Here is a 22,072-nt window from a genome sequence, read left to right as displayed (position 1 = left end):
GGAGGCGGCGACAGATGCAACAAATCATTTTTTTTTAATTATTTAGCTATTTTTAAAATTTTATTTAATTTTTAAAAAAATATTTTAGCTTATTTTGTAAAAAGATATTTCATGAGGCATCCACATGGACTTTCTTTTTAAATTGCCATGTGGATGCCATGTGGACTGACTTTTTTTAAAAAAATTTCAAATAATATTTAAATAATTAATTAAAAAAAATCGTGTGTCCTGTTTGATCAAAGTTGACTCTTAAGTGATTATTTTTTATCGGAATTGATACTTAAGTGATCTTTTTTCTTCGATTTAACACTTAAGTGATCAAAAAAATAAAAGTTGGCACTAAAGTGAGCACCGTATATAAATAGTAACACTCCAAGTGTCCTTTTGCCATTTCAAAAGTACAATAAAATTTTAAGACTTGTCAAATTGATGAAATCAAATCTTTACGTTGATTACACTTTTTGAAAGTTTAAGGATTTGATTACGTTTTTCTAACAAGTTTTGTGACTTGATCACACATTTTAAAAGTTTTAGAACTCGATTGCACTTTTGTGATTTTTAGGACTTGATTACACTTTTTAAAAATTTTAGAATTCGATTATACTTTCGTGGTAAGTTTTAGGACTTTCAGTACACTTATATCAAGGACCCATTTTCATGTTCCAATGATTCACCTTTTGAACCTTATGTTAGTCTCACTTGTTGACATTGAGATGTTCAACTCTGCGCGTGTGCTATTGCCCTATGGAGGAAAACTTCAATGGACACGCACCTCATCTCTCCGCAACTTGAGCCATAAAGACAAGACAGGAAAAGATTTTTTTAATCCGCGGTCGTAAACATCTAGTTTTTGCCCCTCCCTCTCTCTCTCTCTCTCTCTCTCTCTCTCTCTATGGGGTAGGTATTGTTGCATTGAGGTGAGGAAATGCTGGAATTTTTGCATTTGCATCGAGCAACTCCATCTGGGGCGGGTCTTAAAGGCATCCCTATGCTGCCAAACATTTTTCAACCGCTCAACCTAACATTGTTGAAGATTATACGCGGCTATGCCTTAGCTCTGACTTGATATAAACAAAGGCGAATCGAATCACGAACATGAAAAGATGTACCGAGCGCATAAACAATACGCGGAGCTCTTGCGCGCGCGTGCGACACGACGCCCCGGCGTCGCCGATGACTTATCTATTCAGCCAAAAGATTAAGATGGGGGGGGAAGAACCCGCCCTCAACAAGGGAGAGCAAAGCACAAACCCTGTCGAATTCCCTTCGTTTATCTTTCTGTTTAGGTCGAAATTTCTGTGCAAGAATTTTGGAAAGCTTTAGGGGATTTTCTTAGATAAATTCCTCCTGGTGGGGCGCCAAAGGCCAGCCCAAAAGTTTAGATTTTTATCCAACCGGACTTTGAGTCACACCCCATACAGATTGGAAAAGAGCTCCCACCCATTTGAAAAGAAAAAAAAACCAAATCCCAACCTGGTGTGAGCACATGATCTGAATGGAGTTGATGCCAATCACAACCCTTAAACAAAAGAGAAATTCTGAACTCACAAAAGCAGATTCACAATGAGAGAGAGAGAGAGAGAGAGAACATGAAACCCTAATTAAATTTCAAATAATTAAAGATGTGAACTTGAACTTGAACTTACAATACAGTGAAGCATCTTCTTCTTCTTCTTCTCCCTCTTCCTGTTTCTCTTTCTTTCCTTACTTTTTTTTTTTTTTTTTGGGTTTGAAGAAATGGTCATGTTTCTGAGTGGGAATCTATCCAGCTGAGGCTTCCCACATGAACAAATGCACGGAACCAATTGGGCATGCCCTGCAACCAAATGTCCCTAAACTTACCCCTTTTGGGATCGTAAGCCGCCAACGCCCTGCTCTTGTACTCCAACAATATCTCCCCGCTGTCCAATCCGCACACCACCCTAGACACCCTCCTGCTCTTGCTCTTCCACATCTTGAACGGCATGAAGTTGGTCGGATTCTGCTTCAGTGCCTTGGGCATGTACGACCCGATGACGTGCTCCCTCGCCCACGACTCCTTCGCGTCGTACCTCTTCATCACCCAAATCTCCAGCCTCCCGTAGTTGCAGTACACTATGGCCGACAGGCACCCCCTCAGCTCCATCAGCTGGTAGTAGGACCGCCCGATGGTGCCCCCCTCCGGCCTCGGCACCTCCCGGAACTGCTCGTCCGCCAGGTCGAACGACACCAGCTGCCGCGCCGTCCGGTACCTCCGCGGCCCCGCCACCCAGTGCAGCCTCCCGTTGACCACCGTCTCCGACGGGCGCTTGTCGATCTGGTACGGCGCCCGCCCCAGGCTCCGCCAGGCCGGGCTTGGGCTCGGGCTCCTCCTCCCGCCGAGCGTCAGGACCTGGACCTCCGACTGCATGTGCGGGACCCGCCGCGCTCGCCGTGCCCCCGCCCCGGCCCTTGATGGGTTCGGGTAGTACGCTATCTTGATCACCTTGTACTCCCTGGTTTCCGGGTGGAAACCGAACCCGAAGACAACGGTCTGATCCGCGTACTGCCGCGACCGCGGCAGCTCCCTGCAGTCCCTCGTGAAGGGATTGTACACGAACAGCGTCTCCGTGTAGAGCAGATCGGCGAGGCACAGCAAGCCGTTGCAGGAACCGACCACGTCGAATTCGGGCATCGAATTCAAGAAAGGGGGATTGAATTTCCCGACAGGGGTCTTCTTGGATCTGTTGTGCTCGCAATCCTGGTCCCGAGCAGACAACTCCACAAAGCTGAGCAGGTTCCGGAGAGGGAAGTCGCTGTGGAGCACCAGGACCGGATCTCTCGCCGCCGTGCGGGCGAGCTGCGCGTCGGGAAGAAGCGGGTCTCGGCCCAGAGCCCGCCAGGACCGGCAGACGAGCCGGAACCGCACGATCGACGTGACAGGCAGCCGCGACAGGATGTCGAGGACGATCTCCCTCGGCAGGTCCTCCATGCCGGTCTCGGTCTCGTCGCGCGGGTCAGCACCTAGCTCGCACCTCTGCTTCTTACACGGCGGGTGGTGAACGAACTCCATGGATCATCAGCAGGGCAAAGATAAAAAAGAGAGAGAAAGCCACCGAACGGTTCAACAAAAACCGCAGGGCGAAAGAAAGCCGAGAGACCAATAAGAGCCTGTGAACTAGGACGATGACTTGCAGATAAACCCCATAGACTAGCAGGAACAAGATGTGGGGTGAGCCCATAAAAACATTAAAAGGAGACGGAAACCACAAGGAAGAAAAACGCTCGTAGCATTGTGGGATCCACCGTTGAATTATGCTCATGCCTAGGGATGAAATTGAAAGAAAAAAAAAAAAAGATGGAGATTGAACTCAGCTCATGACATTTGGGGAAAAAGAAAAAACGAGGGTCCGAGCGATCCGGGCCGTCCGATCGAGCCATAATTGCGACCTAATCCGAATAATCAAATTCAAACTCCATGACATTGGGTCAGTGACACACTAGCGATGAGGACCCTCCACCCCAATTTCTTTACGAATAATCCAAAAGAGAAAAATTAATAAAATTTCCTGCGCACTAGTAATTTACAATCGTTCATCTCTTTTGTATCTTGTTTTCCTCGCGCGAGGGGTACGTCAATTCATGTGCATTTATTGTATAGTGATGAAGCCTCTTCGAAATGCATGATGAATCAAGATTTCTTTCCGGCACCATCAATTATTTCAAGAACCCCAAATATTCAATGCCATGCCCAGGTCGAAAATACGCAAAAAAAAAAAAAAAAATTCTAGAACCAGAGATTACGAAATCGGGTTCGCCCGAGGACGTCAGAAAAGAAAAAAGGAAAAGAGAAAAGAAATCCATAGTCCGGAAGAAATGATTATTTTCGGCGAAACTCGAAACGATTATATGCGGACATCACAACCATATAACTAAGTAGCGGAGAAATGATTTATTTTTCCTTTTGTGACATGTCTAAAGCAGCCTAAGTAATTGGGGCGGGTGGGTTTCTTTTTGATAATGTGCAAAGGTGGAGATGCATTAGATGGGCACTTTAAAAGACGATTGGCCACCAAAAAGTCAAGATTTAGAAAAAAAAGGTCGTGTTCACATGACCTTTTGGAGCAGGAAAAAGAACCAACTTTTAGTGACCACCGTGTCTTATTTAAATTCCTCCCCCCCTCCTCAATTGTCAGCCCTAGCTTACAAGGGTTAAAGTCCAAAAGAAAAAATTTAAATTTAAATTAGGAAAAGAAAAAAGAGGGTGAAAGGAGAAAAAATTAAGTAATAAAGGCAACTCCTCCCCCCCACTAACTTTACACATCTTATCAAGATGTTCATCTCCCGAAATGGGTTGGTATGGTTGGCAGATTATGTACAATTAATCAAAAGATGTTGAATAGTTACCACGACGGATATTTCGCTCTTATTCAAATATAAAGGCACATTTGTTTCACGAAAAATTTAAAAATTAATTTTTCGAAAAATGGTCGCTTTTCATCGCTTGCAAAAAATGGATGAATGAAAAATATCTTTAGCACTAAAGTCAATTTTTTTCAAGTGGTATAACAAATTATTTCTCGAAAATATTTTCTAAATCTTGAGTTTTTCGTGAAATAATCGCACCCCTAAATGAATGAATTTCTTCCGCTTTATATGGTTATGTGATTTTGGTGCTGTAAAGAAGAAATTGCATGTCCAGATGACATTTGTAAATTACCATAACACAGTTGCTGTCATTCATATGAATTACACGCATTGAATTTACCATTTTTCTTCAAGAAATTTGAGGTCGAAACTTCTTTCCTTTTTCTTTTATTTTTTGGCCGAAGAGGTTGAAACTTGACAAAGACATGAACATTTAATATTTCCTGTCTTATCTATCTACCAAGACATGTGAGGAAATGGTAAACTGAGCCGTGTCCAAAAAGCTAGAATTGCGTTCAAGTAATTAAGCCTCGTACACAAAGCCAAAACCAAACCTTTTTATATTCCGATTTTGAGCAACTGGGTGATCTGATTGAGTTGGTATCTTAATTTTTACGTTGACCCTTCATACCATAGATCTGAATTTTTACATGTACGTTGAAACGTTCAAGCCGGAGCCAATATGCAGAGCGGCTAAACTTTACGAGAATGATTTTTTTTTTTTTTTTGTGGTTCACGGTAGAGTGTCTCCGACTTTTCGAGCAACCGATTAACTCTCAGTTTGTGTGAGAGCGTCCATTCCATGTACATGGGGCAACCCCAGAGAGAGATGTCGCCCTCCGCCGCTGCTGCCATGGCGGTAACCGGCGACCACCATCAACCCCTTAAAAAGAAAACTCAGGCCATATGAACTAATGTTGACTAAGGTTAACTAGGCCCACCCGTCTACAAAGGGCCACCATGTAGTGGGCCTTGATCCATATGCTTTCAGATTATTCACATTTCTCTTTACACAGATCTCAGGAATGTCCTCAAAAAGACTTCCTATTTATAACATTCAATTGTTGACTTCGAGATCATGTGCAAACGTGGCTTCTTGTCAACCGCCACTTCATGATATTATTAAGGCCCCATTTGTTTCGCGAAAAGTAAACAATTTAAAAAATATTTTTCTAAAATTGATCGCTTGCATCACTTCCGAAAATAAATTAATAAAAAATAATTTTATCGTCCACGAAAAAGTTTAGAACAAGTTCTTGCTTATAAAAAAAAGTTATTTTTTATTGAGTAATTATTTGGATCAACACAAACGATTATTTTTGAGAAAATTTATTCCAAAACGTTCATTGTCCAAGGAATAAATGGAGCCTAAATAAAACAAATTTACCTTCATAAAATCATCCACTATGATGGATCCATCAATGTTGTAGTGTTTTACCTATAAAGAGGGAAAAATTACTAACAAATTTCTAAACATACTACATTTTTGCCAATTCAATCATAAAATTTTTAATTGTGTCAATTGCATTCTATACAATTTCACACTTTACCAATTGAGTCCATCCGGCTAATTTTGATCCGAAATCACTGATGTAGGCGTCGATCATCCTATGTGCTGCGACCGACACTAACTTGAACATTTTTTTGTCTTTTTAATTTTTTATTAATTTACTAATTCTTTTCTTTTCTTTTTATTTTCTTCTCCTTTCCTTTTTTTTTTTTTTTATATCATGGCCAGGAGAGTCTTCAAGCCCTCACCTAGACCATAGCAACCGCTAGCAAGGTCGCCTTACCGGATCCGGGCAAGGCCGGCCTCGCTAGAGGTCGCGATGCCCTCGCTTAGACCATTCCCTCGCTAGATCTAGGCGAGAGTGGCCATATTGGTGGTCGCGACCGTCGCCGGTCACGATAAAAAAAAAAAAAAGTAAAGAAGGAAAATAAAATAAAATAAAAAATTTTAAAAATTAAATATTAATAAAAAGAAATTGTCCACATCACTACGGGCCATATCATGTCGGACAGCCGGCATCTACATTAGCGATTTCAAGTCAAAATTTATCGGATGGACTCAATTGGCAAAACATGAAAAAGGTTTATGACTCGATTGACATAATTAAAAAATTTAGGACTAAACTAGTAAAAATACAATAGATTTAGGACTTTATGAGTAATTTTTCCTACAACGACGAGCAACAGAATTCTACTCGAATGCGAATCTCATCTTGCCAATGCTTAACTTTTAAATTATGCAACAATTCTACGATGCTCATTTCGCGCATAATATTTGCAAATAAAAAAACACATCGGCACGTAGTAAAATTGTTTTGTCCTCTCTTGCGCGTCTCCTTTATTTACATCTTAAGGTTCATATGATATCTATATTATTATTATTTTTGGTTAAGCATATCTTTATTTGTAGCTTTTTTTTTTTTTTCCAGAAGAGACATGTTGCTTTCAAGAAAGACCAACTTGTAACCCATTTTGTGTGGCCTGATAAAAGCATAATGCTAGTCCCGATTCTCTCACATGGATGGACCACTCATTTCCTAAGTGCACTGAGCCATCAATCAAAGCAACATATTCTTTCTCTAGGTGTGTGTATGTATATGTTTCTTTGAACATCTACAAACGTACGTATCCCTAATTTGTTCCTCTCATGTCTGACAAAAACAATCAAATCGAGTGCATCGACCGCTACAACTTTTGATCAGATTGGAATTGAGCCTACTGGTTCGGATAAGATCTGCTCCTCAAATTTTGTCTCGTTTTTTACAGATTTTTTTGATCCGTCGATTCACACTAATGTGAACTGGAATTGATACCACTAAAAACCAAAAGATAAAAAAGGGGAAAATTATGTCCTTCTTTTTGATGTACTGAGTTTAGTGATTTTTCAAAATAGTTCAAGGAAATCTCCATCAAAAGCTATGTACGTGCCTAATTATGCATCTTTTTTGGTCGGCATTTTTGGCGTTCAATAGACCCCACCAGCATGATTGTGCATTAAGTTTCCTTTACAGTGAAGGGTCTCTACTTCTTTTAGAGTGCGACAAACACAAGCACTAGCAACACCACCACCAACTCACCCATTATCAAAACCCCCCCAAGTACATCTCATCTGGTCTCATGCTCTCACATCCTCCCACCTGAAATCGGAACTTGAAGTCCCTTCCGCTCTCCGCCAGCATATGCGGCGGATGTTCAGTGCGATGCCGAGGAGGAAGAGCTCGAGAGTCGCCGACGAAGCCATGCTGGGTCGCGGGGACCAAGCCGACCTACCGATCTTCGCGCGGGAACTGGACGGGCGGTCGTCACGGGGTTGGAGAGGGCTCCCGGTGTTGTTCTACGGCATCATTCGCGCCACGGTTTCGATCGTCTCTTGCGTCTCTCCTCCCCATGCGAATGGGGCTGATGGGGTGTGGGTGTCCGGTCATGAATTCGGCCATCAAGCATCAGAGATGAATCATCTCATAGTGAGTGACAGCATGCGGTATGCACTCTTGATGTAGTGCCTAAGTTTGAGTGGGTGGGTCAATGTATAGAGAGCCTTCTAGGCAAGATATGTTGTTGTTTAGTTACCTTCTTATCTTTTTTCCAAAAAGAACAAGAAAAAAGAAAAATCTCCTTCATCTATACACTGAGCTGGATTCACTTGTGCATAATCAATTAGAGAGTATCGGTTGTTCCGACATGTGTTTATGATGTCTATGCTGTTTTTTGTTTTTTAAAAGCTGATTTTTTATTACAAGTTTGAAAAATAGAGAAGCTTCAAGGGATTGTCCTAAATTATGTACTTTGGGTTAGAAAGAAAAGCTATGTGGATGGTAATTGTCTCATCTTCTTATGGCTATTTACAAAAGGAAAAAGGACGATAAATTCACCTATAGCCCCAAAAGAGAAGAGGAACAATTGTTCTGTCTAAACTCATAATAGGGCCTAGGCAAGAAGACGCGTTATTTGGGTAGCACCATCCGAAAGGATTACAAATAGGAAGGGCAATGGGCGGCGTAGGGTTTGTTTGATCTTACGCGCCGGAAGGACCCGAGAAAGGGGCCGATTAAGTGGTCGATTGTCGAGCGGAGGTGGAGGCCATCGTCCTTCCTATCTGTTGGCTGCTTGGGAAGTAACTGAGGATGAAGGATCTTGGTCCCTGTTTCATCAAGGAAGACTTCCATGGTTGCTGCTTCATCTGCTGTAAAATGGGCGCATGTTCTAAAGTAAGTTAACCCAACCCTGCCGATGTGCTGGTTAATTCTAGTCCATCATACCCTAAATCTACGAGTGCGATTGATGTTGAGCATCCCACTAATCCACAATCTAATGCAAATAATTTTATTAGGCTAACCTCTTGAAAGACGACGCTTCCGATGAAATGATTTTTCGTTGTTAAGTTATAGTAGTATTGAGTAACATCCAACGGCTCGAGTTCTTTTGATGTGCACTAAATAAAGTGCCTTAAGTAGCCAACGAGAAATCCGTTTATTCTCTCCGTCAAAGATACATGGACCGTGGGCATTCGACCATTAAAAATGACCGACCTTTAATTGGTCTATACTACATGGACATGATCACAACGATTGGCACCTAACAAATTATGCCACCATCCGACAAGCCACCGTTGCCACCGAGTCATGGCCACCTCAACCACATCCAGGCATCATCTTTCTCTCGTCGACCTCAGGCCTGAGACCATGGAGTTCGTCGATGACCACCAATGGACTCGGATCCGCAGTTGCTGGTGGCCGTCGCCTGCAGTCAAGGTTCGGTGGTGGACTGAAGGGCAATGAAGAGAGATGGTTGTCGACTGATGGACAACGGCGAGCGACAGTGGCTGTGTTCGTCAAGGCCACTGGCCATGATGGCCGGCCATGGAGGAGGGCATTTGATTGATGTGGGAGGGTTGAACTGTATATGTTATACGGCGTGGCCAGATTCACATGTTTCCAATAGAAACAGCCTATATAAATGATTGTCACCTCTCCGGGCAGCAGCAACCGCATAAAGCCCATGGGAAAAGTGATGCCTTTACGCATTGATTCAAAGCATGTTCGCGCTTTAAATGGCAGAATCTTTTTCCATTAGCGTGGAGGAATTTGGGGCAATGTGTAGCTAATTCGAGTTGGACATTGAACCGTCTTTCATTCACGTCCTCCCAAATATTTTATAGAGGATACAAGCGCATTAGCCCAAAGATTTGCACCCAAAATCAACAACAAAGCAAATTAAACCAATGCTTCTAGGCCTACCGCACTACTCTGCCTTTAACATGACGGGACTCACTCTCTCTTAATTTAGCAGGGTGTAAATGGACACGATCAATCACCCAAAATTACTAGAAAAACAGGCTTAATTACAGATGCCTCCTGGGATCACGTTGATTGATTATCGTCCTAAAACTACATGAGTGGCGCGTTCGATGTGTCGTGATTTTACGGTGGCGAACCAATCGACTACCTGTGATGCTTTGAGCCTTTTGATAAAATTTAGACTTCACAACGTGCGTATAGTGAAACTTAGGTCTGGAGTAGGTGAAGATTTATGGAGGCTAATCTTAGTTTTTCGCGAACCGAGCACAAATGAATAACTGAGTAAGGTGTACGAGTGAGGATTTTCTTGAAATGGAGTCCAACGTGGTATCAGATTCCTATGCAATCAGATATATAACATCATATTCAAGACAATTTAGATAAGTTCCTGTAAATTAATTTGTTTGTACTGCATGGAGGTAAAAAAGAGCACAAAAAACAGAAAGTTCCGCTCGAGATTCCTAGTCTTCAAAGCTCGACCTTTTCAGATCCTTTATAAAGTAATATATCGCGTTATTTAACCTTCACCGAGAAAGAGCAAAGTTTTTAACTCGCAATCTTGGCACAAGCCGGAGGGAATTGCCTGCCGGTGATCAAAGGTCGGACGTTCGAGCACTCCGACAACGCAGGGCCCTCAGGGCCACGGTACGCGAGGTTGATGTCCGCGATCTCGATGTTGTCACACGGCACGCGCTTGCTGCAAGCAATCTTCACCGCGACCTGGGACGCCGAGGTTCCCCAGATTCTCTTGAAGCTGACTTTGTTGATCTTAACAAGAGAAGGGATCTGAACAAATTGAATAACATACCAATTAGGACCGATATATATATATATATGTTTTATCGACTGCGACATTTGATTAGCGTTTAAAGTTGGTTCGAAATTAAATTGGTTTTCTTTTTTCGGGAAATTGGTTTCTTTTAGCAGGCGAGTCTATATGCATTTTGTTTATAATTATTACTTTGGTCTAATTTTCATGTTCATGTATGTACCTGTGCTTGGCATTGGTTCCATGGGCAGTATCCCTGGTCTATGAGCACGGGGTTGGCGACATCGACCATGCGGATGTCCTCGAAGTGCATGTCCGAGGCCACGCCGACCGGCGATGCAGGCCATGTCTTGATCCTCACGCCATTGGTCCCGCCGATGATGGTGCAATTCCTGACAAAGATACCCACCACGGGCTCTTCGTTCTTGTACTTCCCGAGGCTGCCGACACTGATGCCATGGCCCGGACCGCAGTTCACCCTCGTGACAAAGATCTGCTGGCTCCCGTCGCCAATGGAGACGCAGTCATCCCCGGTCCTGATGTTGCTGTCAATAATTTTGACCCCGACCGACCGTCCAATGTGGATCCCGTCCGTGTTTACGCTGTCGCCCGGCGCCGTCACGGTGAAACGTTGGAACGTCACGTTCTTGCAGCCCAAGACGTTTACGTGAAACTGCTTGCTGTCGAGCGTCGTTACGTCATGGATTAGGGCATTGCTGACAAAGTTGAACCTCAAATTCTGTCGAAATTCAACAGATGTTAGCAATTTCCCTCAATGTTTTGAAACTCGGTTGATCACGTTGTCTAGGTTTGGGCACACCCCACCGGCGTGTCCATTAGAATAACGACCAAGGATTCAAAACCAATATACAAATGAATAATGTCGACGGGCGCTTACAATGGGGAGAGTACGGCAATTTTTGTTCAAATTGCAGTCGTTCTGCGCCCAGGCGATTTTTCCCTGGCCGTCGAATGTCCCACCGCCTGACACGGTGAGGCGGTCGATGTTCTGGAACGTGACCCAACTTACGGTCTTGAAGCGGAACGGGTCCGCCGGGGCCCGCAATGTGCCTTGGAGCTGGAATTCCACAGGGGCCTTGCAGGGGCCTTCTAGGACCGTCTCCGACAATGCATACGTCCCTTTCGGGATCAACAATTTAGCAGCAGTAGTCGATGCGCACGCCTCTTTCCATGCCCTCAGCAATGCCTTCAAATATCGTAAAAGATACTAAAATTTAGTGGGAGAATTTCAGGAAACAAAATAATTCAAAGAAATTAATCATGAAATAATATTTTTCACCTGGCTTATGTCTGCTCTTCCATCACCCTTTACACCATATTTCCCGATGTGAAAGACCTGGGCGTTGATGGTAGAAGAAAACGACAACAACAGCAGAAATGCACCAACGTACGACTGGATTGCCATCCTTCTCCTTCTACTACGATGATTCTTGTCTCCCTCCTCGGCGCTTGCGGGATCTTCCAAGAAGAAAGATGAAGCTGTTTGGTTCTTCTTTCCCCCGTCGTTCGAGCCATTTATACAAAAGTCTAGGAGAAAGATCAAGAACGACGTTAACAGCTTCTAGCCAATATTAAGGCGAAAGCTATCAAGAATTGAGCTGGAGGGAGGAAGTCCCACGTTTTCCCACCTGGTTCTTATCGAGTTAACTCCCCATCTGCTATTATTAGGGTTTCCATAGTTGTCTGCTAATCTTCAAACCCCATTTCTTGGGGGGCCTAGATTTTCTCTTTCTATCCTGCCTAAGCATATTCTAACCTAGCTTTCCAAAGTTCACTACAAAGATTGCTTCACTTACTATCAAAGCAGAATGCGATTCGTCATTTTGTTTCGCTTGGCTCTTAGAAGGCTTCGAGCATCGACCGTAACAATACCCTTCGATGACGCGTTTTCAACTGATGACTCTTTGACGGCATTTATTAGGTGACCAAATAGGGAAATACTGGAATCGCTTGATATATGATTCTCTCATTTTTCATTCTTATTTCGAAATGGAAATAACACCGGAAACCCATTTTGTCTGTAAACCGAAGACTGTTTCCAAGTAAAAGACAGGAAAACTGACTTCATTCTCCATGAACTGCAAGAACAGAAAAAACAGACTAGTTTCCAAGAAAAGGAAAATGCTTGCATGAGCATCCGTTGTTTGGCAGAAGAGCAAGCGACGACTATGAATCGCAAAGTTCTTTCTCAGAAACCGAATGACTAGCCCGTCCGGGCGCAACGTTGTTCACAATTGACAACATCGGAAAATACAAACATGTTCTGAACAAGTTAGATAAAAACCTCATTTAATTGACATATTCTAAATCATATGGCGGCTGTAATTATAATTGGCAACAAAATTTCATCACATTTGCGTCTACTTATTTAATTAGCTTTAGGCTCCATTTGTTTCATGGAAAATAACTTTTGAAAAAAAGTTTTATGGATTTTGGCGTTCGATTCATAGAAATAATCGAGTCAAGAAAAACATTTTCCTCTTATGGAAAAAAAAACATGCTTCCGAGAAGATTGTAGTTTCTATTGCTCATATTAGAAATTGTTGCTTTTGGCGGATATTGAGTTTTTGTCACACCCCAATCCTCGGGTGCAGAATATCCCTACCAATACGCTTCAGGTCAATAAGGACGACGTCCCGGGCACGTCATCGACCCATTTATTTTATCTTCTTATTAAGCACACGCGGAAACGTAAAACTCCCAAACAACAGTTTAAACAGTAGCAATAGCAAAGTAGAACATCACAACAATCACATCAATAAAAGTCTATTTCAATTATGGCTATTCGCTAACCCTGGAAAGTATATTTATACACACAGGCCCCACTTAAGGGCTACTTCCTACCACCCTCAAAATACCAGGTCGAGGTCCACGTTACTCCCCAAACTACTCCAATAAGATTCACGTCCACTTTAGTTCTTCACAACTAAGGGCCCGAAAAAGGATTAATAACAACAGAGTGAGATATGAATCTCGGTGAGTGAACGCCTAAACCCAGTTAGGGCGTTGATTCGCTCAGAGCATGCTACCAACCAATTACAGAAATATAATATATACATTAATCACATGCAAGCTTACCGGCCTTCAGCCATATATAATGCAATGCTCGACTCAATCCAACAATCACAACAACAATCAACTGGCAATGCATCACATTAACTTACATCCGTAAGACACCACATGAAGTCTATGTATTAACGGGTGACACACACGACTGGCGTGGTTGGCACACACGACTAGTGTGACCCCAACACTACGACTAGTAATATCTACTGGCAGAACCAGGCATCTTCCCTTACTTCCGACGATGGTAACCGAAAGTTATGTATCCAGTGCGACCGGCACGGCATAGTAGACAGGCATTCCAAAAGGAGTGTTGGTCCATCACAAGCCGCAAACGGCATCCGACAATCCTTGTGATCCGTACGACCGGCACAGGCACAAATTTAAGTGCATCCGATAAGTCGTGTGGTTTCGTACGATTGGCACGGTACGAACTTGTCGGGATCCCATACGACCGGCACAGTTTAATCTCATCATATGACCACTCGTGCACATCCGACAACCAATTAGCTTTCATCTTTACTTTTAGCTGGATGCTCATGCAGACATGCTCAAAGACTCGGCCCAAGGCCATTTTCATGTTGAAACATGTCATTTGATTCCACACGTGGTCACATGAATGCACAGTATTATCCACAAAACTTTGCATCTAACACGGGGTGACCGACACCCATAAATCTCATGCATAACACCCAACGGTCAATGCAAAGCATCCGGACCACGATAAATTACTTGTAATAAGCATATATAATTATCCCGACGGTAAATATTAATCCCAATCTAATCGGACTACGAAATGTACACTCGGCTCTAGCCTATCGCTCACTCGCGATCAAGCAGCGGCAAACATGCAAACAATCAATTAATTGATCACTCCAGTCTAATTTCAACTAGCCACGAACACCCTAGCTAATTGTACTAACTTAATTAATTGTGGCCATTTAGCCTAAATCAAATTTCTAACTAAACCGGTCACAATTAATCTACCTAAACACCATACTAACTAATTACTCTAATTAGCTATTCTCAAACGCAATTAGCATCCTAATTGAGAGTTAAGAGTTAACTCACAACTAATTGACGTTCGACGACGACTCGGGCGCGTCGGCGACGACCACGACAATGCATGGGCTCGAACAGTTCACGACGACTATGAGGGTCGGTTCGAGTCCATAGTGCCCGACGGGTTCCGATTACACGGGCTTGGATCGTGGGGTTTGAGGGTTTCAGCTCGGGTCTCAACACGGCTCAGGTCGGCCTCGGGACGGCAGAGCCACACGACACGGCGGCTAGGTTTGCGGTGGTTGAGGCACGGTGGCATGATAGAGGTGGCTGAGGGCTTCGAGTGAGCAGAGGAGGAAAGGGTCTCTCACTAGGTTCGTGGGACTCGGGGGTGGGGCCGCGGCGCTTGGGGGGGTCGGGTCGAGTGACGAGCTCATGGCGGAGGGTCGGCAACGGCGTGGTGAGGCGAGGACGAGGGATGGCGAGTGAAGACAACATGGCTAGGGCCGACGGACCGAAAGGTGAGGTGGAGATCGTGAGATCTCGCGGCTCGCGGGGTTGGCAACGAGCAAGGTGGGGTTTCGGGCGGTCGGCGGTGGCTCGATGACGTTGAGTTAGGGGTCATCGGGGGCAGTAGCTACTGCGTGTTATTGAAAGAACAGGTCTCCCACGTCAATTTTGAAAGATCATACACCATTTGAGGCATTGTTCGGAAAGAAGCTAGACATATCCCATGTTAGAGTGTTTGGCTGCGAAGCGTATGTATATGTGCCAAAAGAAAAGAAAAATAAGCTTGAGAGCAAGTCGGAGAAGTGCATCTTAATTGGGTACAAGGATGGTATTAAAGGGTATAAGCTATGGAAATCTTATACTAAACATATTATCTACAACAGGGATTTCGTGTTCAGAGAATCTACGATAAAAAATTATAATTAAAAAATAAAAAATAGTAAAAATATATAATAAAAATATAATTTATTGAAATGAGTGCGTGAAGGAAAATCAAATCCGATTTTTCATATCGAACAACGAAAAATATTTTTCAAGTCGTTTTGAGGTTTCATCCAAACATTGAAGAATATTGTTATTGTCCATAAACACCTCATTCGCGAAACGAACGGAGTCTTAACTAGTCTTGTAACTCCATTTTCACAAAATTATCAAAAGCACAACTCCATTGACTGCCTCCGTAGGTCGTTGGTCGCTAGTAGTGGACGCTAATGCCATCGCTGGTTGCCAACATCATCACCACCCGTAGCCATCAATTGCAATCGCGGTCAATAGTTATTCACCGTGAAAAGTACCAAAAAAGTTCTAAACTCATTGTGTTGGTACCAATTCAAACATAAACCTTTCATCTAGACCATTTTCGCCTTGGCATCAATTGAGTCCATTTGGTCAATTTAGACAAAAAAAATTGCCGACACGGATGCCGGTTGTCTTACATGGAGCGATTGGCACCGACGCGACCATTTTTAATAATATTTTAAATTTTTATTATTTTTTATTTCTTTTATGTTTTCCATTCATTTTGGCCGGCAAAGGTCTTCAGCGACCCTCCCTAGCCACTGGATGAAGGCCTTCGAGGCCTCATTTGAGGTTGGTGAGTGATGCCGGAGCATCCATAACTTTTTGAAGAGCTCGTTCATGCAAGAGAGTTGTCAATTTGATGATTTTCGATCTGCTTCCTAGTTGTCGATTTACAACCTTGTTGTCGATTCCAAAGTTACTAATCAACTACCCATCAATCGGAGCTATTTTGAACAAAAAAAAAAACAAGAGTTGTTCTTGTTGATTTCCTTTAATGTTCATTGACCAAGGTATCTATTCAACTCCCCATGAGGATGAATAAATTTGAGTCTAAGTTTAATGAGTTTTAAGTGTGTAGTAGTTCTCAAAGAGTCAAAAGTTCGAGTCTCTAAGTTTTTGATGTATTTTCTAATTGTTAGGACTTAATTACTTTCCTAGTTCCTACGTCTTCAAATGCAGTAGTGACTCAAGCTTGGAGGGTTGTTCCATGCTCATCTATACAACCATGCTAAGATGAATTAATATTCAAACTTTATTGAATTCATAAATTAATTGAGCCAGTGGCATAAGAGCAAGAAGGATTTCTTATTCTACACTTATCCCTTTCGGGGTGATGAGCGAATTATCCATGTAGGTTTTTATTTGTGTTACCTCCTACTTCTTTACATTCTCTCCTAGCGTCAAGTTGGTATAAAAGCAAATGTTCAATGGTTGGTCGTCATTGACGTAGGCCAAACATTGAGTCTTCCATAGCTCAAGAACGACACCTACGAGATGTAGAGGTCGATGTTTTAAGGAGACAAAGTGCAGCAACTCAGAAGCGTGTCTAGTGCTTTGAGTTTCTGGAATGTGATGATTTGCATCATGATCCAGAAGCTGCTCTCTCTTACAAAGAGGATGTCAACCCCTTCACTTGTACTCGAAGTCATGCTTCGAGTGAGGAAGGACTCCCTCAGCATCACTATCGAAGGTGTCATTAATTTTAGTAGGATTCCTTTGTGAAGGTTGATATCCCTGAATCTGAAGGGAAAATGCAAACAAAAGAATTTATGGATTGGCTACACATCGTATAAGAGTTTTTTACTACTGATTATCGAAAAGTGAAATTAGTTACTATCAAGCCCAAAAAACATGCGTAAAAGGAATAATTGACTACAAAGAATTTTTGGTAGAAGCAAAAAGCTCTAGAAGGAAAAGGCCGTATCGCGACTTGGGAGAAAATGAAGAAAGAATTGAAGAAGAAGTTCTCACCGATAAACTACCGTGATAATACCTGCCTCCAGTTTCACAATTTCAAATAAAAGGAGCTTTTTGTGGAAGAATATATGGAAAAATTTGACCAATCATGATGCTTTGTGATGTTTCCAATCATGAGGAACAAATTGTTGCCTGCTACCTTGTTGGACTTCGATCGAAAATCGGTAACATTGTCCAACTTCGATATTATTGGACTTAAAATGATGTTTGTCAACTTGCTCTTAAGGTGGAATGACAACTTAAAAAGAAACTTGAGGTAGTAACTTTCGGTACCGAAACCAAGAAAGCTATTCCAAATGCGGGAGAGCCTTTGTTCCTAAAACTAGGGCGGCTGCTTCAAAGTCGTTTCCTAGGAAAGATGGAGCATCAAGTTCCAATCATCCTAACTCCGTCAAGTATTTCAAGTGCGAAGGGTTTGGCTGTACTGCCTCCAATTGTCCAAAAATGTGGTTTGCTTTAGTTTTTTCCATGTTCTTAATATTCTCATCACTTTTTTCTTAAGGAAATCTCTCTTTTACTTTTGATTTCTACAAAAAAAAAAACAATTAAAGGAAATATAAATTAGCTATGTAAATACTAGAATATTTGATCAACATATCAATAGAACTAATTATAAACTTAAAAGACAACTAAATATTATAGTAAAATATTTAAATAACATAAAGGTCAAAGTTCCAAAACTGGGATACTCATTTTGTACTTTTAAATAGTTGGCCTTGCCTGGGCGAGGGTTGGGCTTGCCGGACCTCGCCTTCAAAACTCAAGAATACAAAAAGAACACAAAATACAAAACGTTCCGCTCAAAAATCCAATTAAAGCTCAACCTTTTCACATCCTTTTTAAAGGAATGTCCGCATCGATCGATCTTCACCGAGAAAGAGCAAATTTTTTAGCTTACAACCTTGGCACAAGCCGGAGGGTATTGCCTGCCGGAGATCAAAGGCCGGACGTTCAAGCACTCCGACACAGCGGGGCCCTCGGGGCCATGGTACGCGAGGTCAATGTCTGTGATCTCGACGTTATCGCACGGCACGAGTTTGCTGCAGGCAATCTTCACCGCGACCTGGGACGCCGAGGTTCCCTTGATTCTCTTGAAGCTGACTTTGCTGATCTTAACAAGGGAAGGAACCTGAACAAATCGAATAACACACCGATCAGAGCCCATATGGACATGTTTTATGGACTGCGCCATTCGATTAGTGTTTAAAGTTCATTCGAAATTAGATTGGTTTCCTTTTTTCCCCCCGACAAATTGGTCTCTTTTAGCAAACGGGTCTTTATGCATTTCCTTTCTAATTATTACTTTGTTCTATGAATGAACGCATTCATATAATGTGCATGACCTATTCTAATTCTCGTGTTCATGTATGTACCTGTGCTTGGCATTGGTTCCATGGGCAGTATCCCTGGTCTATGAGCACGGGGTTGGCGACATCGTTCATCTGGATGTCCTCAAAGTGCATGTCCGAGGCCACGCCAGCCGGCGATGCGGGCCATGTCTTGATCCTCACGCCATTGGTCGCGCCGGTGATGGTGCAATTCTTGACAAAGACACCCACCACAGGCTCTTCGTTCTTCCACTTCCCGAGGCTGCCGACGCTGATGCCGTGGCCTGGACCACAGTTCACCCCCGTGACAAAGATCTGCTGGCTCCCATCGCCGACGGAGACGCAGTCATCCCCGGTCTTGATGTTGCTGTCAATAATGCTGATCCCAGCCGACCGTCCAATGTGGATCCCGTCCGTGTTGAGGCTGTCGCCTGGCGCTGTCACGGTGAAATGTCGGAACGTCACGTTCTTGCAGCCCAAGACGTTTACGTGGAACTGCTTGCTGTCGAGCGTCGTTACGTCATGGATTAGAGCATTGTCGACGAAGTTGAGCCTCAAATTCTGTCGAAATCCGACGGATGTTAGCAATTTCCCTCCATGTTCAAAACTCGGTTAATCACATCGGCCAAGTTCAGATATACCCCATGGCCTACCCATTATAATAACGACCAAGCGATTCGAAACCTATATAGCAACAAGTAATGTCGACGGGCGCTTACGAAGGGGAGAGTTCGGCAATTTGTGTCCCCGTTGCAGTTGTTCTGCTCCCAGGCGATCTTGCCCTGGCCGTCAAAGGTCCCACCGCCCGACACGATGAGGCCGTCGATGTGCTGGAACACGACCCAGCCGTCGGTCTTGAAGCGGGACGGGTCTGCTGGGGCCCGCAACGTGCCTTGGAGCTGGAATTCCATGGGGGCCTTGCAGGGGCCTTCTAGGACCACCTCCGACAGTGCAAACGTTCCTCCCGGGATCAACACTTTAGCAGAAGTATTCGATGCGCATGCGTCCTTCCATGCACTCAGCAAGGCCTTCAAAAATCGCAATAGATACTAAATTGGTAGGAGAAATTAAGGGAGAAAATAATTTAGAGCAATTTAATCAAAATATTCACCCGGCTTATGTCTGATGTGCCATCACCCTTTGCGCCATAATTCCCGATGTGAAAGACCTCGGCGTTGATAGTAGAAGAAAAGGACAACAACAGCAGAAGTGCACCAACGTACGACCGGATTGCCATCCTTCCCCTTCTACTATGAGGATTCTTGTCTCCCTCCCAGGCCCTTGCCGTATCTCCCAAGAAGGAAGCTGTTTTGGTTGTTTTTCCCCCTTGGCGTTCGAGCCATTTATACAAAAATTCTAATGGAAAGCTCAAGAATTCCGTTAACGGCTTTTAGCCAATTTTAAGGTAAATCCTATCAAGAATTGAGCTGGTGGGAGAAAGTCGTCCCACGTTTTCCCTCCTGGTTCTCAATTCCCCGTCTGCTATTATTACGTTTTCCATCGTTGCCTGCTAATAATCAGCACCAATTTATCTTGTCTTGGGAGCCCTAGATTTTCTCTTTCTATCCTGCCTAAGCATAATTCCAAGGTTTCTAATTGCAGAGAACAGATCCATATCCTGAGCTAGCTTTCCATAGTTTATTGCAAAGATTGCTTCACTTACCATCAAAGCGGAATCCAATTCATTTTGTTCTTCGAAGGCTTCGAGTACCGACGATATCGACACCGTTCGATAACACGTCCCAGTTCCCGGTTTACCTAGTATGGGATTTGAAACAATGACACTTTCGTTGAAGATTAAACGGCATTTATCAAATAGGGAAATACCGACATCGCTTGTTCACAATTGACAAGCGTTTCGTCAGATTGAAAAGTACAAACATGTTCTGAACAAGTTTACTAAGAACCTCATTTAATAGACATATTTTACATCATGTGTCGGCTATAATTATGATCAGCAAAAAAATTTCATGCCATCTGCGTCTATTTATTTACTTAGCTTTAGTTAGTACTGCAATTGTATTTTCACATTTCTATCACCACAAAACTATAAAAAACACAACTCCATTATCCACCTCTGTTGGTCGTTGGTCACAAAAAGTCGGCACCGCCGGCCGCCAATGCCATCATTGGTTGCCAACACCATCGCCACCGATAGCCATCAATTGCGATCGCGGTCACTGGTTGTTCATTAGAAAAAGTACCAGAAATGTCCTAAACCTATTTCACATATACCGATTCAGTTCTAAACTTATCAATTTGATCAATTTAGTTCTAAATGTTTTCACATTGGTATCAATTGAGTCAATCCGGCCAATTTAGTTTGTCTTGACGTGGATGCCGATTATCCTACATAGCGTGGTCGTGCAATACTGATGTGGATATTTTTCAATATGATTTGATGATATTCAAATAATTTTCCTTTTTTCTTTTCTTTTTTTGATTATTTTGTTATTTTTTCTTTCTTTTATGTTTTCATTTCATTTTGGCCGAAGGTCTCCGGCAACCCTCAATGGCCATTGAGCAAGGACCTTCACGGCCAATGAGGTGGCCCTTGCCTAGATCCGGCGAGGGTCACGACCCTCGTCGGCCAAAACAAAAGGTGAAAAAGAAAAGGAAAAAAAATGAAAAATTAACAATGTCAACGCCGGCCATGTTACGTAGGACAACCAATGTCCAAGTCAGAGATTTCCAGCCATCAGCTGAATGAACCCAATTGGTACCAATGTGAAAGGCTTGGGATGGAATTAGTACCAAAGCAATAAGTTTGTGATTTTTTTATATATTTTTCCTGTTGTTCACCCCTCTTCGTCGTTGATTAAAAGTATTCTCTCAAAGGCCTCAATATTTTTGTCCTCCAAATAATGGAAAAGAAATTTTACACCAAAGAATGATATCACTTGAAATGGAATCCACTTGAGGATTGTAATCAAGTATAAAAGGTTTTGGCCAAAAGAATATTAAGAGTTAATGCTGTAAAATGTGGTTTGCTTTAGCTTTCCATTTTCTAATATTCTCATCACATATTTCTTAAGCAAATCTCTCTTTTACTTTTGATTTCTATAATATAAATAAATTAGCTAACATATTAATACTAGAATATTTTATCAGCATATTAATAGAACTAATTATTATCTTAAAGAAAAAGAAAGGCAATTAACTATTACAGAAAAATGTCTCAATAACATAAAGGTCAAGTTCCAAAAATAGGATACTCATTATTTACTTTTAGATGGTTAGTTAATGTAAGCAAATGGTTTATTAACAAAAAAAGAAAACTTAAAATTATCACCTTGAATTTCGGTCTATCATTACCTTTATGTATTGAGGACATCATTTTCTTCCATAATTATTTAAATACTTTCATTGATCAATCATTTTTTGTGGAATGTGTTTATGTAACAGTTTTT

General features: G+C 42.5%; 4 protein-coding genes across 4 annotated transcripts; 1 reads left to right on the top strand and 3 right to left on the bottom strand.

Annotated features, from left to right (window-relative positions):
- Positions 1-1,345: 1,345 nt before the first annotated feature.
- Positions 1,346-3,250, bottom strand: LOC115726757 (F-box protein At3g07870). Its single transcript, XM_030656791.2, has one exon. The coding sequence runs from the start codon at positions 3,029-3,031 to the stop codon at positions 1,742-1,744; it is 1,290 nt and encodes a 429-aa protein (XP_030512651.1). The 5' UTR covers positions 3,032-3,250; the 3' UTR covers positions 1,346-1,741.
- Positions 3,251-7,461: 4,211 nt separating this feature from the next.
- Positions 7,462-8,072, top strand: LOC115726748. Its single transcript, XM_030656771.2, has one exon. The coding sequence runs from the start codon at positions 7,575-7,577 to the stop codon at positions 7,893-7,895; it is 321 nt and encodes a 106-aa protein (XP_030512631.1). The 5' UTR covers positions 7,462-7,574; the 3' UTR covers positions 7,896-8,072.
- Positions 8,073-10,121: 2,049 nt separating this feature from the next.
- On the bottom strand, positions 10,122-12,172 carry LOC115726764 (exopolygalacturonase-like). Its single transcript, XM_030656799.2, has 4 exons — positions 11,762-12,172; positions 11,360-11,668; positions 10,685-11,200; positions 10,122-10,478 (listed from the first exon to the last, which is right to left on the bottom strand). The coding sequence occupies exons 1-4, from the start codon at positions 11,885-11,887 to the stop codon at positions 10,239-10,241; spliced, it is 1,191 nt and encodes a 396-aa protein (XP_030512659.1). The 5' UTR covers positions 11,888-12,172; the 3' UTR covers positions 10,122-10,238.
- Positions 12,173-18,203: 6,031 nt separating this feature from the next.
- LOC115726763 (exopolygalacturonase-like) lies at positions 18,204-19,956 on the bottom strand. The gene is made up of 4 exons (XM_030656797.2): positions 19,774-19,956; positions 19,382-19,690; positions 18,708-19,223; positions 18,204-18,463 (listed from the first exon to the last, which is right to left on the bottom strand). Exons 1-4 carry the CDS (start codon positions 19,897-19,899, stop codon positions 18,224-18,226), a joined length of 1,191 nt encoding a protein of 396 aa, XP_030512657.2. The 5' UTR covers positions 19,900-19,956; the 3' UTR covers positions 18,204-18,223.
- Positions 19,957-22,072: the final 2,116 nt, after the last annotated feature.

The sequence above is a fragment of the Rhodamnia argentea genome, chromosome 7 (genome assembly GCF_020921035.1).
Source record: "Rhodamnia argentea isolate NSW1041297 chromosome 7, ASM2092103v1, whole genome shotgun sequence".
Lineage (NCBI taxonomy): Eukaryota > Viridiplantae > Streptophyta > Magnoliopsida > Myrtales > Myrtaceae > Rhodamnia > Rhodamnia argentea.
Note: the sequence above shows the minus strand (reverse complement) of the source record. Positions and strands in the feature narration are given on the sequence as shown.